Source organism: Neolamprologus brichardi, chromosome 5, assembly GCF_056152115.1.
Source record: "Neolamprologus brichardi isolate AB-2024 chromosome 5, ASM5615211v1, whole genome shotgun sequence".
Lineage (NCBI taxonomy): Eukaryota > Metazoa > Chordata > Actinopteri > Cichliformes > Cichlidae > Neolamprologus > Neolamprologus brichardi.
In genome coordinates this window covers 9,175,482-9,191,506 of record NC_142108.1, presented here as the reverse complement: position 1 = coordinate 9,191,506, position 16,025 = coordinate 9,175,482, and the positions used below count along the sequence as shown (strand labels likewise).

Sequence of the window (16,025 nt, the reverse complement as noted above, 5' to 3'; positions counted from 1 at the left end):
TGTGGGTATTTTTGCATACACCAGTCCCTCTAAGCTCTGTTATTACCAGCTGCATCACCGAGGCTGGTATTGTTTACACCCTGTGAGCTTGTCTGTCTCTTTGTGTGTATGATCGTGGCAAAATGTGCTGCTAGACACACTTACTTTAACCACAAAAGCAGTTTTGAGGACTTCAGCAGGTGTTTGTGTGTCTGTCCGTTTCTGTGCATGAAGCTGTTGCAACACTGTATAAAATGTTAATGAGGTGAAGCTGAAAAATGAAAGAATTGGAAGATGAGCGCAGACTGCTTGTTATATATCACTTTTCTGCTATACTGGAGTACTCAAAGTGCTTTACACAACGTACCTCATTCACCCAGGCAATTTTTTTCTACACCTTTGTAACATTTAAACTGGTAAGCAACTTGGTAAGCAAGTATCTTGCTCAAAGAGACATACAGACTGGAGCAGCAAGGGATCAAACCATCAACCTTCCAGTTAGTGGATGACCTGCTCTACCTCCTGAGGGTCATCACCCCAGGTGTTGGCATTTATCTGCCCTGTCATCAAGTGAGCAGAAATGCACCATCTGAATGTTAGTCAAACAAAATAGATTAGACAAAACTTTATTAATCCCTCAGGTGGGTTCCTTTGGGAAATTCAGTATTTTTTTTTTTTTTAGTTTAGAATATCACATATAAAATATGATCCCTTTCTGGACCCACTCAGTAACCAGGACACTAGTATCATGTTCTACCTTGTGTTCATTGTTTGCAGACAGTAGTAGGCATCTGCTCATATTAGTTATTTCGTTTCTGAAAACCCATCTTATATTAAAATACGTGTGACGGGTCACAGGATATTTTAACATTAGTTGTACCTCTCATTGAAATTGAATTTTGAAACACTGGATTACTGCCAGCTAGCTTGGATCTCATTCCTATGAAGCCACTCTCTGATGCCATTAGAAAAAGTTATATTTAAGTACCTTTTAATTACTAACCCACTCTTAAGTCTTTGTACTATACATCTTTCTACTTTAAATTGTCTTTTGCATACAAGCCTTTGTAAAAAAAAAAAAAAACAATCCCAACACGATTTAATAATAACTATATTTTGTCATTAAAAGGGAAAAAAAGAAGTGAAACATCTTTCAGGTAAAACTGTGTTGATTTTTATTGAAATGTCTTGTACATTTTCAGATGGGCAGAATCAGATTTCTTTCAGAATGGACTTGTGGCTTCTTGTGTTTAAACATTGCTGGGAAATCTAAAACTTCCTCGGTATTCCTTACTAAACCCCTCCACACTGATTCATATACTGTTTGTTCATTATATGCTGAATTAGCTCTTACAGCCCCCCCCCAAAAAACAAAACATCTTTGGAAGTTATGTGAAGTAGCCCTTTGTAGCTCTTAATTCTGGGAAATTATCACAACCAGGAAAACCAGTACAAATACCAGCCCTTTCCCCCACAGCGGGATGGACATTTTTCTGTTGTTGTGACACCTTGTAGATACAAGTGCTAATTATCTGTCCAAAGTAAAACGTCAAGGAGTTTGCTATAAACCTAAATTGATTCTGACAACCAACCCAAAGAGCCAGTCTACTGCAGAGACTGACTATCTGACAGAATGCCACAATCAAGTATAATAAAAACAGGACAGAACAATATTCATTTTTGTGGGAAATGAAAATAAACAGTGCCCCCCCCCAAAACAAAGTACAGACTCTTGTCTGCGAAATATTTCACACGTCAACAGCACAATGACAAAGTTCCTCTTTTACATCCCTACATTTAAGGAAGTTTTATTTCAGTGAAAGAGAGACATCGCATAATCAATGACTTCTCAACATTAGCCCCAATCAGAAATTTGACTCCATGGAAGCATGACCAAAAAAACAAAAGGCAATTACATTTTTTGGCAAACATTCTAAAACAACTTAGTAAATAAAATTTCCCTCATTGAAATAATTTCATAGAAGCCATTCATCCAAATCTGTATCCATGTTGAAAAAGAAATGCTCCAACTCACATCTTTCATTGCTTAGTGGAGCTCCAACTGAGAATCAAACGCACTGACATCATAATACAGAGAAGTCCTCTGGTGGATGATAACATTTTGCTTCCTTTCAAACCTTTAAAAAAACAAAAAAACAAAAAACTGTTTGCCGCTGCATAAAGCTCGAGAGGTTGGGAGGGGGGGAGGGGGGGGTAGTCCTTTGCAAGGTCTAGACAAGAACCGAATAAGGATCTTCTTTCTTTCTTCAGGTAGGATCAGGTACTCTTACTCCAGCCAGGTCGATCCTGAGTGTTCCTGGCTGGTGTTAAACACTATAGCAGCTTTTTTTGTTTGTTTTCTATATTTCTTCATTTCTTCTCCACATTTCTATTTTTCCTTTCATTTAACATAATACACATCCAGACAACTACACACAATTTGTAACACTCCTTCCAGACTTTACATCCCTTCCTCTCTCGATCACTGACATCTGCACACCACCCACCCACACACGCTCACGCACACACACACACAAACACAAACACAAACACAGACCTGTTTCTAGGCAGTTGTAGTTCCTTTGTACAGCCAGTGGACTCCAAGGCCCAGCTCGACATTTCAGAATGTAAACACCTTAAGGCATCCATAATGCACTGTGAACATTAAATATTGTTTGGTGCGGGAAATACTGCCCCCTACTGACAGGGTGGGGGGAGGGGTTGGCTTACGCCAACCTTCAACACCATTTCATCATTGCAATTAAATTCACAATCCATGCACACACACTGTTGCTTCTTAATCAGCTCAAGTGATTTCTTCTTCCTGTCTCATTTCCTTCCTCCTCAGCTTCAAACTCAGCTTCGGCAGCAATTTATTGAAGTGTGGTTATCCACTGCCGTTTGAAGTGATGAGAGGAAATGAGGCAAGACAGGCATCTTTGTCAGATGAGATGACAGATGGATCTGCGTTCAAAATGGCTTCACAAAGTCAAAACACATAAGGCCTGTGGTATTTTTTTTTGCATTGTTTAAAAAAAATTAAACAATATATCATTTGCAGACTCTTACTTTGCACTACGAGTCACAAAATAAATAGATCTCCCTCTTTTTTTGTTTTACTTAAATACATGTTAATATTTTATCTGATGCTCAAAAATACTTTTGTCTGAAGAGAAAGTCCTTCAAAAGTTAGAGACAAACCCGCTCACACATGCAGACGGCCCCTTCCACTGGTCCAGTGGTGTCAAATCCACAGGAGAAGAAGAAAAAAAAATACTGCAAAAGCAAAGGATCGATGGGTAAAGTCGAAAAGCAGGATTGCAGGCACCAATGAAGCCTGTGGAATCAAAGGTCAAAAAGAAAAGGAGGAATGAAGCAAGAAAACAGGAGAAGGAAAAATGGTGAGGAAAGTAGGGGAAGGAGCTGTTGCGAAGGCAGCAACTGAAGGGGTCTCAATAGCTAAGAGACAGCTGGACAGATGCTCTTGGTTTGAACCTCCATTCTCAATACTGATGAGTGAAGCTGTTCTCTACTGTGCTCTCAGCACCAGGCCTGGGCTCTGCGCTGGTCAAAATCAGCTATGAGCCGCTTGATGTGGGCCAGCTTGTTGTGCAGGTACTCGCAGCGCAGTTTCTCTTTGTGGTAGTTGGGGCTGTGCTATTTTTTTAAAAAGGGGAAAAAAAAAAAAAGAAAATGTCAGTTCACCAGCAGCACTTGGTTTGATTTTTTAAAGTGCAGAACAAATTACACATTTTGTTCATCCTTAAAATAAAAGAAGTCAACCTGCTAATGCTCTGTTATTTCCTGACCAATCGTGGCATGCACTCTTCCTTACAGAGCACTTCAGATTATGAGACTTTTAGGGCATCTTTCAAGAAACACTAAAAAGGTTGAAAGTTGTGAGTAAAATGTTTAACTTTACTGTGGATGTTTGTCTGCCTTGTTTCACTGACCACAATTCTAGTTTATCCAGATTTTACTCTGCATACTTCAGGCACTTTTGTTATGAATTGGCAGATAGAGTTCACTTCTGAAAGCTCTCCTTTGACACCCTGTTCATGAACAAACACAGCAAAAAGGAAACTACCTAAACATGCCTGACATTCCTATACAAATCCATGAGGAGGTGCTTTGTCTTCCTGCTCAGAAGTTAAGTTATCTCAGCATACCATCATGACTTCAGCACTTTCTCACAGCTGCCATTCCTTACTGGTATTTGTGACCATTCATATTTAGCCTGCTTTAATACGTTTTATAGCCATATTGAGTTGATTGGTATGCAAAAGAGGAGTCAAAGAAATAATCAGGCTCTAAACTCTAATAGGTTCACAGTTCCGAATGGTCTTAGGACAGAAAGAGCTTCTGCATATGTCCAATTATGTAATAATCTTTATGCACATGGAATATAAAGCAACAATACTGCACTAATATTTGAAGGATTTAATATTTAACGTTAATGCACCTTTTCACATCAGTTAAAACTGTGTCATTTACACAGGTGTGCACATACCACCCTGCCACCAGTACATGTATGCGTAGTGTGTCTAATTCAGATCTTAAGAATGAGCGTGATTATGGAGTGTGAGAACATTTTGGCCAAACTTAATGCAACAAACATTCAAAAAGGTAAAGACTTGGTTATAGGATTCACATTGTTATTAGGTTATATCAGGGGAAAAGGCAGAAATGCACACAAACTGATGACAGCCTGTGTAACTTACTTGTTTGATCTTTTTGTACTCTTTCACGATTTCGTCTTGCACCTTCTGTAAAGATGATTAAAGTCATTAGTTGTTCCCAATGGACATCATGTATAAACATTACAAACAACACGTATTCTTTCACTTTTTGTAGATAAACGAAATACTGACCCACCTACATTTACTTTAAGGAAATAAAAAAAAAAAACGCAAAAGCTCTGATAGCTGGGGACAAAAGCAGGACCCTGAACCGAAGCACAGAATGAAACTATTAGCACTCTAAACAAATGTCTGTCGCCTGCTGGTTGCAGATGTCTCTGGATTGAGGAGCAGCTGTGAAACTTTGACAACACTATTACTTTTTGTTGATTATGAATAAGCCGTCCATCATTACTGCCTCCTGTTTGTTTGTCAGCACTATACAAAGAGCCAGTTGTGAATGGTTAAAAGCCAAAGACTTCATTATATTCTGTCACAGCCAACAGGACCATAAATGTATAATAATGTAGAAAATGATTAAAACACACATACAGAGAGAGAACAGCCTGTGTCACGTTTTTATGATTGTGGTCTTTCTGCAGTCATCAGCATCATCAAAAATGTATCCAAGCAAAAAGTTTCAATATGACCTGATGCTCTTTGGTGCCAGGGGCCAACTTCCGACACTGGGCGTCCAACTGGGTAAAGCGGCGGGTGATGTTCTCCACGCGTCCGTGCAACAGGCGGTACTCATCATACTCTGCATTGAAATCATCCTTGTAGCTTTGCCGCTGGTCGAGGGACACCAATGCTGTGTACTTCCTGTAAACAAAGGAAAATTAGATACATTTTAAAGTGGTGACAAAGTAAGTTTTAATTTGAAATTTCAATCCAGAAAGAGCTGTTACAGAGAACACCAATACCAGCACTGGACTATGAACATGCTCTTTCCAAACTTTATTTATTCTGAATGCACCTTTGAAAAGGTCATGCCATTTATAGACATATGGGAAGTTCAACATCTGTTGCACTTCTCCATTTCAAATGTGCTACGGATAAGATATTCCCTGAACTCATTACCACTGATGTGGAAAGTACAAAACAGTCCTAGTACAGCAATGAACAAAGAATACTAGCATAAACACATCTGTGTTTACGGCAGCATTTCACGTGTCCTAATTCTTGTCTACTCTAATTCGCTTGTGCTCTTTTGCAATTGTTTCACAATTTGTGCTGAGAAAAGAGGAAATTTAAAAAAAAAAAAAAGCTGAAACCTGAGAGGTTAAAAAAGACTGTGTTGATAATGGACCCTTTTAGAATTATAACAGTTACTTACAGGATATAGTCAGGTGTATCTATTTTGGATGAAAATTCAGTGGATTGGACTGGCCTCTCTTTGTCTGAAGAGTCTGAGGAGAGACAGCAATATGCAAGAATCTAAGTACAGAATTTATAATGAACATTAAACATAAGCAACGCTGCTGTGATGGAAAACTGTCTAACAACAGGATTTTATTTTTAACCATCTTGCTCTGATGTAAAGAATATGAACAGGTCTCTTTTAGTTAATCCCTGATGTTTCAACAGTAATGAAAATGTTTGTTGCATGATGACATTAACCCACAGCACAGGATTTTTTATTCAATATAATCAGGACAGAAAGGTACTGATGGCCAGACATGCACTGCTTTTATAGGAAAAGACAAACCCATTTTTCTCATAAAATCAGTGGTGCAGCTGCTGAAAAAGCAAAGGCTGCTGCAAAGAAATGGAAGTCTGCAATGTAAAGGTTGCTGTCCTGTTTTCTGAGTTAAAGTGACAACATAGATTTTCCAGAAGTGCAGGTATCTGATTCAGCGGTCCATACAAGAGATTCAGAAACGCACCTTGATCTTTGTGAGAACTTTTGCTGATAACTCTCCTGGTCTCTTCATCAGGGCTCTGCCTCTTCTTGGCTCTATGACTTTCTACGGCCTGATCCACAACACCATGAGAACTACTGCCATCTCTTTCCTTTCGCTTCCCTTTCTCCCTTTCTCGATCCTTAACTTTGTGCTTCTTAGACTTCTTTTTAACCTTCTTACTGGTGATGCTGGACAAGGGAGGGCTAGAAATGACAGTGGAGGTAACTGTGAGTGAGGTGCAAGGCGGAGGGCTGGGGGATGGTCTGGGACCGGGGTTAGGATGCTGATAGCGATCCTGCAGGGATCTATTGGACGAAAAGGATTTGGGTGAAGGATCTCTGCAGGAGGAACTCTGGTCCACGGGCAGGTCCTGGGTGCCACAGCCCTCTGGGGTGCTTGGTGAGTTGGTGTTAGAAGCTGGGCTAGGCTGCTGGTGAGAGGGGGCAGGTGGGTGGGATGAGATGGGGAGATGAGTGGGAGGGCCTGAGGTGACATTGGAGGGTAGGGATGAGCGTTTAGAGCTGAGGCTGCCCTCGTCCTCAAGGCGATCCGAGGAGGAGGATGCGGCTGGCCCTCGATTACTGAGGTGGGAGATGCGGGCTTTCTTCGGTGCCAAAGGATCAATGAAATCAAAGTCTGGCTGACGCTTCTGCCAAAACCCCCCCAACGAAACCAAACACAGAATTTAGTCTGACAATCATATAACACCATGGGTTGAGCTTTAGAGAATTTTTGTTCAGGTACCTGAGGCGATGTGGGAACGCTGTCTTTGGGAGAACCACTGGATGAGGTTGCAGTTATCTCATTAGGAAGACCTAATTTGCTATTGAAGAAAAGACAGAGTGTTATCAGTGGGGAACAGTCTAAGTGGCAAGAAAGGGCAACTTAGAGGGTAGCCTTCAACCATCATTACACTAAGACCTGCTAAAAATGTGGATTGGTCATATTCATGAGGCTTAATTTACATTTTTCCAATGCCACAACACAGGAAGGAGAAGAAATGGCTCTAAAACACAAATCTGTAGTGTAGCTAATGTCAAAATAAACCGTACCATAAGCTAGTCTAAACAGTGTCGATGTTTTCATAGAAGCTATAGCATGTACTGCAGGCTGATGGCACACATCAAGATAACAGAACAGTGTGTTTTCTTCACCCTCTCACGAGTTTCAGCGTTTCATTCGTTCTTTTGGAAACTGTGCTCATGTATGTAAAACCACTTCTGCTTAAAATGTAAACAATGTTAGCCCAAATACACACCATAAAGAACAAATGCTTTATCACTACAGGCAAGCAGGAGACCATTTAGGAGCATAATTGAGGCTATATTTTGGCACTTGCCATGTGACCAAATGACTGATGCTTCTATTCAAGCATGACAATCTCTGCTCTGTATTTCACATCCTATTGTTCTGTACATTTCTTTTCAATATCTCGACTGCTTTTAATTTAATCAAAGGCAACTCAAAATTAATCAGAATAAAAAGCTGAACTGGCTGCTTGTGTACCGAGTCAGGATCCGATCAATCTGAGACTTCTCATCTTCTGAGTAACCAGGCCAGTCTCGCTGGACATCACGGTATATGTAGTCCTTCAGAGAATATGCATTGTCTTTGGGATTCAGGTTTGCCACCTAATTTGCATAGAAACACACAGAGTTTCAAAGTTAAGTTGTGGCAGCAGGAATACTGGCATAGATACTTCATACATCCTGTGCTGGCTAAACATCTGTGTATGCAAATACTGTTCAACGACTAAGAGTCTCATTTCTCATGAATGAAGCATTAATAAAGTGAGCAGGATTTCATCAGGCAGATCTGCAAGCAACAATCTTGTTAGCCTTCATAAACAGACAAATCGGTTCAAACTCATGCATTTAAATCTCCTGTTGTGAAATACCTGCTGCAGGGCGGTCCCCAATGAGTTGCGATCCTTCTGGTTGATACCGTCACGCTGCAAACGTGCTAGCACTTCCAGCTTCTTGTAGGGCCTGAGTGCCAGCAGATGAATGATGCGGTCTCTGAACGGCCGCTGCGATACAGGATTATTGGAAAGGCACTTACGAATAGTGTTGGCTGGGTTGATGGGTGTGGAGCGTTTACGCTCTGGGACCACTTCTGGGGTGGAAAGTGCAGGCTTACGGATATGTACTTGCTTTCCTGCAAAACAGAAGGAAAATGGAAAGTTACCACTTCTCTTCTCTGCAGACTGGCTCATCACAGATGATTCTTTTACACCGACAGATAAGAACTTCTGATTAACATCTCTTATTAAAAGTGGGTGTCAATTGCATCTACATTACACATACATTAGGACTGATCCAATGATTATAATAGTGAGAGCTTAAAGAAATGGATCAGGGTTTCCACCAGTGTATTACAATCCTGGCAATGTGCTTAGGCTAAATGGATCTATGCCAGACCTATGGACTGGGGATGGGGATATATATATATATATATATATATTTTTTTTTTAAAGGTATATTAAAGGACCAGGAATAACTTATACCATAATACTCTTTTACCTGTGTTCACTAATGGATTACAGTAGACTAAATCCTCCACTGCTGTATGTGAATGACATTAACCAGGATTTGGTCACCTACACATGGGTTGAACTTTTCTGAGAGGAAATCATGTGAGAGTGTCAATGATACGTAGGAAGACCAAAGAAGCTGAGCTGCTCAAGTCAAACCTTATTTCAAACTGACATTAGGAACTGTAACCACAGGATATAAGAGACACAATGAGTGCTTTTGTTATGTCAGTGACATTCACGATTTCAGTTTTTGAAACCAGTGACAATATGGCCTGATGTTAATGCCATTTGCAGTGAAAGTGTATGTGGCAAGAAAACTGACCATACCAAACTACATAACTACACTAAGCAGCTTAGAGAACCCATTTTAAAGTGTTGACGTTAAAGCCAGAGAAACCTTATTACTGAGCAATGTGCTTAATCATGGTGACAACACTTCCCTGTATACCTCTTCATGGTCATTATGAAATTCTAAAGCTCTTTAAAAGATTAAGGTTAGGGAAAGAAAGAGAAAGGAAAAACTCCTCCCCTCCCTCCTCGTCAAAGAAAAGGAAAAAGACTCGCAAACAGTGACAGAGATCAGTGACAGATTCTAGCAGGCGTAATGCTTTTGCTAACACATTTTTCTTCTTCAGAAAGAGATATTCTGTACAGACCATCGGTACATTTATTGAGAGTTACTGCTTTTAAATGCGACTGCAGAAGGCAGACAAAGATTAGGGAAAGTTAGAGGCTGCTATCTGAAACAAAAAGCCTGTGAAAACAAGAATCTAAAGGCCCCTGGCGCATCTGTAAATATGATACTTACTTCAAACCAGGTGCTACAAACTACTGACCCACCCCCTTTTCTGTACATCATCTCGATTCCCAGTTTCTATATGTGACAGTACATGCAAATATACAAATATGTCCCCAGGGCTCAGAAAAAAAAGGCTTTTAGACTACATCTACAGTAAATAGTATACATTTTTAAATGCTTACTTGTATGTGTGAAAATAATGACATTTAAACCACAAACTGGGATTTGTAGCGATTTCTATAGTGAAATGGGACAGATATACTTTGCCCTCCTTTTCTTTTTTGGCAAGCAACAAAATTTCATCCCAATTCAGATCAGGATAGAGATTAGAAAACTTAACATAAATACAGAACAGGGCAACAGCTCTTTACCGTGGGTTATAGTGAAATTTAAAATACTTGATTACTGTAGAAGGTGAAGACAACAAAGTTGTCTTCTTAAATTTGCTGCCACCCAGGCGCGGTCTGTGAATGCAGTCTGGTTACATTGCTGAGTATCAACTCTCTGTGATCAGTCAAACTATCTTTTAACATTGCATAAGCCAAAGTATTTGAATTTTACGCATTCTTTTTTTTGTTGTCAGACAACTGAAAAGCAGGGAATACCTAATGTAAGCCTAGATTAGCTGCATGTACCAGCAGTCATTCTAAATATGCAGCAAGTTTAAGAGCAACAGCTATCTGTATATAAAACACTGTAACAACTATATATCCCTCATGTGTAAGGAAAACATGAAGACATAATTTGTTGAAAAGATAAATGTTAAACACAATAAAACAAAAGTAAAGCGTGTACTCTGTGGCAAGCTATGCATTACTAAAACAGCATTAGCTTTATCTGCCACCATTTGTCATTATCAGACAGACTCCTAATCTGGAAAAAACTGAGACGGCAAAATAGCTTAGTCAGTCGCAATAATGGCTTTGAATAGAGTTAGTCTGTCAGCTTTCACCTATTCAGGCTCTCAAAAGAGGCCGAGTTTGAAAAGAGAGAAGAGGGGTTTGTAAAGCCATGGTGACATGTGGGATCCACACCGCCCTTTGACTGCGGCAGTGGGAAATAAGCGAGATTGTAGGAAGGGTCTTACCTCTGTACTGACCACCAGGCTTGATGACTTTGGTCCCACGTTCTCGTGTGTCCTCCACAGCCTGGGTCATGCGCTCCCGGGTCACCTGGTAGGAGTCATTAGTGGCACACACTGTGACCTTGTCGTGTACTGTCGCCAACAATGCCAGGTGTGAGGCCCCTGAGCTGGAGACAAATAGGGAGTATGGGGGAGAAATGTAATGCAAGAGAGGGATTACCTTCCAGCAACGTGTGGTAAGAAAGTAACAGTTGATTCAGCTGACCAGCGATTAACACTACCTTGATGCATACTGATGGATGCACTCGAAGCTTCCCTGAGGGTTGTCCTTGCCCACATTAGACAGGTAGAATTCAAAATTGTGGAAGGCGTCTGAAGAAGAGTCACTCTTGGGAATCTTAATGCGCTGTCAAATAACACATACATATTAAGTATAACACAAACAGTATAACAGTGTATTCAGCAGTAGTGCTATAGAGGATGATGTGAACAATTTTAGAGTTACAAGGAAACAGGACAACCCAAGTTCTTATCATCTAATGGGAGGTGAGCCATGCCATTATGGAGTACATACATCATACAAAAATATATATGAACCAATTATTAACTTGATATTTTATCGTGTTAAACATCAGAGGAAAACACACATTAAAAAAGAAAAAAGAAATGATCTTGCTTTAAAAACAATTCCGTTTGAATCATTAAATTGGCCATTTTGTATTGAATTTATATTTTATTACAAGTGCTAAAATGAGTTAATGCCAGAAATTGTTAAGAGGTTTTACTGATTTTAGGATCAATGAATACAACTGGCAAGCTTATTTTCATCAGTTAATGCAAGACTCACAACCTAAAATACAACCAGGTTTTTTGTTTTCCTTGTTGGACTTACCCCTTGTAGTCCCTTGAACTGAATCGTTGACCGCAGAGAAGAAACATTCTGAAAATAAGGGGAAACACACACATACTTTAACCCCTGAAATAAAAAATAAAAAATATATATATATATATATATATATATATATATATATATATATATATAAAAAAAACCCAGAAAATAAAGGCCTAGAATCTACACTACACTTTACTCCCAGTCCTCCTATAACACATGCTTCCATCATAATGCAGACAAATGCTGAACGCTTAACCACTTGCTCTGCATGTTTGTTTAAAGGCTACATTTAAAAACATGCTGCTAGGACTATAGCTGACAGCCAGCTGATATCTGACGAGCACGTGCCTTCTTTGTCTGTGTGAGAGCAAGTAACTAGGTCATAATCAGTATTCATGATGCAAAAGAGAAAAAATAAAGAGGCAGCACAGCAAAGATAATCCCTGTCAATCACGCAACTGGGAACTTGTTAACAGCGCTGTGTCTGATGCAGTGCTGCTGCTGATCTTCAGATTATTTCACCAATTAACCAACTGGTTGTTTGGTCAGTAAATTATCAGACAAATAGTGTGAAGCCTCACATTTCCAAAGCTCAAAGTGCTATATGGCACATCGGTCTGGCCAGAGCTATTTAAACAGTCACCCAATTATTGCAGTTTTCCTTGTATGGACAGCTTGCATGTTTTTTTCTGAAGCCATGGGTGATTTGCAGCATATAATGCTCAGTGAGCCACTTAAAGACAATCTTTACCTGAGGGCTATAAAGCCGAGAGAGAGAGAGAGAGAGAATAAATCGAAATTACCTGTGTCTTTAAGTGGTAGGTGAAATGATTTGTTTTGACACTAAAAACAAACCAGTTATTTTAATAGTAGATTTCTAAATCTCTTTTATTTACATTTGTGCCAGTGGCTACTTGAAATAAGAGTGACAGCCACAAATATGTGGTGGCTGCTCTTCAGCGGTTTACAATAAGCTGGGAGAAGCACATGACTCCCAGTTTCTTCACCCGGCTTAAGTACACAGATGAACCAGTCAGCTAGACTTGTGAACTAGTCTGAGTGGGAGGTATGCACATTTTATTAACAACAGATTCTCCACGTTGCAGAGTCTTCCTAAAGTGACCCAAGAAGTAGGTGACTGGATAAAATGGGCACTTTTTTTTTTAAAACATTGAAATAAATATGTCATGGTTGTAAAAGCTGTGCTACTCCAAGCCATACTCCCTCCTCCCCCCACTCACACCGTTCTGATCACATTTCACATCACCACAGAAAGACAAAGATAGCCGGCTTCCAGAGTTCGATGACTGGGTTAGCTACAGCACACATTACCGAGAGGGAGAGAGAAACAAAAAGCAGGCAGTTTTTGGCTGCTCAGTCAGCAAGAGATTGCAGGCTGCTGTTCAGTGCAGAGAACAGACCAACATTACCACATCCAATAAGGTTGTAGCACGGGCTGTCACAAAAGAATTCCCTCAACTAAGTGATAACGCAGCCTGCCAGCTGTCACAAAACCGTGTGAATAATCATTTTGGATTTTGCTTTATATCCACATTTTATAAACACATATTTGCAAGAGGAATTCTCACGGGGCTGACAATAAGCCAAAGCTTATCATACAAGAATGTATACAATGTGTGGCTGGCAGACAGACAGGTAAGTGTATATGCAATAAAATGATAAAGTCTCAGAAACCTCAGCACACTATAGCCTACTAGCAAGCTATAATGTATCATCCCTGAGTGGAGACCTAGACCTGGCCAGTGTGTTACGTAACAGCGTTGTTGTTGGCAGAGAAAAGTCAGGTAACCTGGCTTTAGGCCTCCTTATTCAAGACTGCAGAGGTTCTCCAGATTAGTCCACCTGCATTCACCTCAACAAGATTACACCATTCACACGGTTCAAGATTAACAAGTTATATTTAAACGGCACAGGCATGCAGTGATCCAGAGCAAACAGTAGTTTTAAAAGCACTACTTTGTGTTACAGCACACTGGCTTGAATTAGTATGGGAATACATTACATTAATGCAAAAAAGAAAAAAAGAAAAAAAAGGACAAAAATAAGCTGTTCTTCTTGCTTTCCTTTCATTTTTTTAAGGTCTTGTATTATACATATTTATAAATGCTGGCTCATTCTTCTCAGTGAAGCTTGACACCAACTAGAAAAAGATATATATTAAATGAATTAAAAAAAAGAAAGAAACTCAATAAATAAATGTCCTATGTATTTTCCTATGAAAACCTTGGAGATGCTTGCTCAGTTGTATCTCTAGCTAGTGTTGGACTGCAACAGATTATAACAAAGTTAAACAGTTAAAAAAGGGCGAGCCTGACTAGGAGCTCCATATTCCAGCCAGGTTTTTGTTAGGTTTTGCCAGCTGGCTAAATCTAAACATATGGCAAGCTAACCAGTCATCGACATGCTTCAAACGGCACGAACCTGTGATCAAAGTTAGATTATCACTCATTTATTGCTATGTTTCCATTCCTGCTCTTAATATATAACGTCGTCGAAAAAAAGTTCAAGTTACTTGACTGCGATTTAATATTTTAATGTTAAAACGCTATGCTCATGAAGCTTGTCTAGTGTATTCGTCGATATGAGCCTACCACTTTCCTAATTTGGTAAGCAACATTAGTTTGGCAAGAAAAAAATGGACTAGGTTGGTCAGCACAACATAATAACGTAGAGCTAGCGTTAGCTAATCAGCGTCCAGCTCAACCAACAGGTTTTTACGTTAAGTCATATTTGTCAGTTCGTAAAACCTGGCTAGAATATAAGACCAAGGTCTCATTTATCTTCTGCCGTTGATTACTTTCACGACACCCGACTAATGTGATCAAAAAACCCAGCTGAAACTTGCTCTGTCAACAGCTTAGCTAACTTTGTAGCTTTTAGCTATGCGTGGCAGTTGGGACTTCCTAGCTGATCCGAGCAGTGTCAGTTTGAGTCCTTATTCTTGAAATACAAGGCGTTTTACTCACCGTACAGTTTTGGTAGGTCTCTATCGCCCTCAGTGCTGTCTCGGTTAACTTTACATGTAATACAGTGACTCTTTCTGCGCTTTGTTGGCCACAATTTAATCCGTATCTCCCATCCACGGAGAGCGCCGCCATCTTTATCAGCCCTCCACCATCGTCCCTCTGAAGGCTGGAGCATTTAGCAGTCCAAGCTCACTGTTCGCACTCTGACGGGGAGGGATTACACTTACTGCCCTCAGGACTCACAACCTCTATATGTCTTCACTTGTCAGCTTGCTATTTTTTCTTCTTCAACTTTTACCACAGCGACTTTTAAGTACGTCATAAAGATATATATGTTTTTTTTTAAGACTTTTGGGCATTTATAATATATTAAGTATTTCTTCTATAACTTAGATATGATTAGCAGCCTAATTCACAGCTGTATCTTGCTATGTGTTTAATAAAACGAGACTGCAGGAGTTACTTATTACTATAAGAGGAGAAATTACTAGTTAGTAGTTCCCCTTCTGTGTAAGCCAATAACCTCTTTCAGCTGCGCATTCTTCCTCTGCCTGCTGTGTTTTGCTGACACGGTGAAACTGATTCTAACCTGCCGAAACCGTGAAAGGTAGCTGCTGGAGCAACATACAGTCTACAACAAGTACCTTTCCTTTCAAATAAGTTTTTACCACTGTTATCCTGAATTTCAGTTACTTTTGGACCTCCCTGAACTATAAACGCCCATACTGGCCTATAGCTTGATAGTATCTTATATGGTGCCTTTAATGATATGGCATATAAGATAACATCAGCACAAGTTTTCACCCCCCTGTAAGCTGGACGACTATCTTCCAGTGTCAGTCCCCTGGAATGGTGATTATTGGCTTAGCCCCAGGCAGGGTGGGGAAAGGCTTGTGTGAATCAAGCAGATTATCATGGCTCTTTACCCCACCCTTCCCCTTGAGTAGTTACACACACTTGCATGCATGCCCACACACAAACACACACACGCACAAACATATTGAGAACCTATACATCAGCGCACTGACAAAGTAACTCTTTTCATTTCTCTAGAAAACATATGCACATACAAAGTTTATTTAAACATGATTTCAACAGTGTGCTCATTAATACCACTGACTGTAAGCTACCTTTATCTGCTTGACAATAGTGAAACACAACCCTG

The 16,025-nt window shown here is 39.9% G+C and overlaps 1 protein-coding gene across 1 annotated transcript; it reads right to left on the bottom strand.

Annotated features, from left to right (window-relative positions):
• Nucleotides 1-1,130: 1,130 nt before the first annotated feature.
• On the bottom strand, nucleotides 1,131-15,046 carry ell2 (elongation factor for RNA polymerase II 2). Its single transcript, XM_006784569.3, has 12 exons — nucleotides 14,861-15,046; nucleotides 11,874-11,921; nucleotides 11,263-11,387; nucleotides 10,985-11,148; nucleotides 8,460-8,719; nucleotides 8,069-8,193; nucleotides 7,307-7,385; nucleotides 6,545-7,211; nucleotides 5,995-6,067; nucleotides 5,309-5,480; nucleotides 4,701-4,745; nucleotides 1,131-3,636 (listed from the first exon to the last, which is right to left on the bottom strand). The coding sequence occupies exons 1-12, from the start codon at nucleotides 14,990-14,992 to the stop codon at nucleotides 3,520-3,522; spliced, it is 2,007 nt and encodes a 668-aa protein (XP_006784632.2). The 5' UTR covers nucleotides 14,993-15,046; the 3' UTR covers nucleotides 1,131-3,519.
• Nucleotides 15,047-16,025: the final 979 nt, after the last annotated feature.

Bases quoted from the DNA above. Each gene is read 5' to 3' on its own strand.
- ell2 (XM_006784569.3), bottom strand. From the start codon at position 14,992: ATGGCGGCGCTCTCCGTGGATGGGAGATACGGATTAAATTGTGGCCAA. The intron at 5,481-5,994 runs GTAAGTAACTGT...CTTTGTTTACAG, and splicing joins GATACACCTGACTATATCCT to GAAGTACACAGCATTGGTGT. The intron at 3,637-4,700 runs GTAAGTTACACA...TTAAAAAAATAG, and splicing joins AGTACAAAAAGATCAAACAA to CACAGCCCCAACTACCACAA.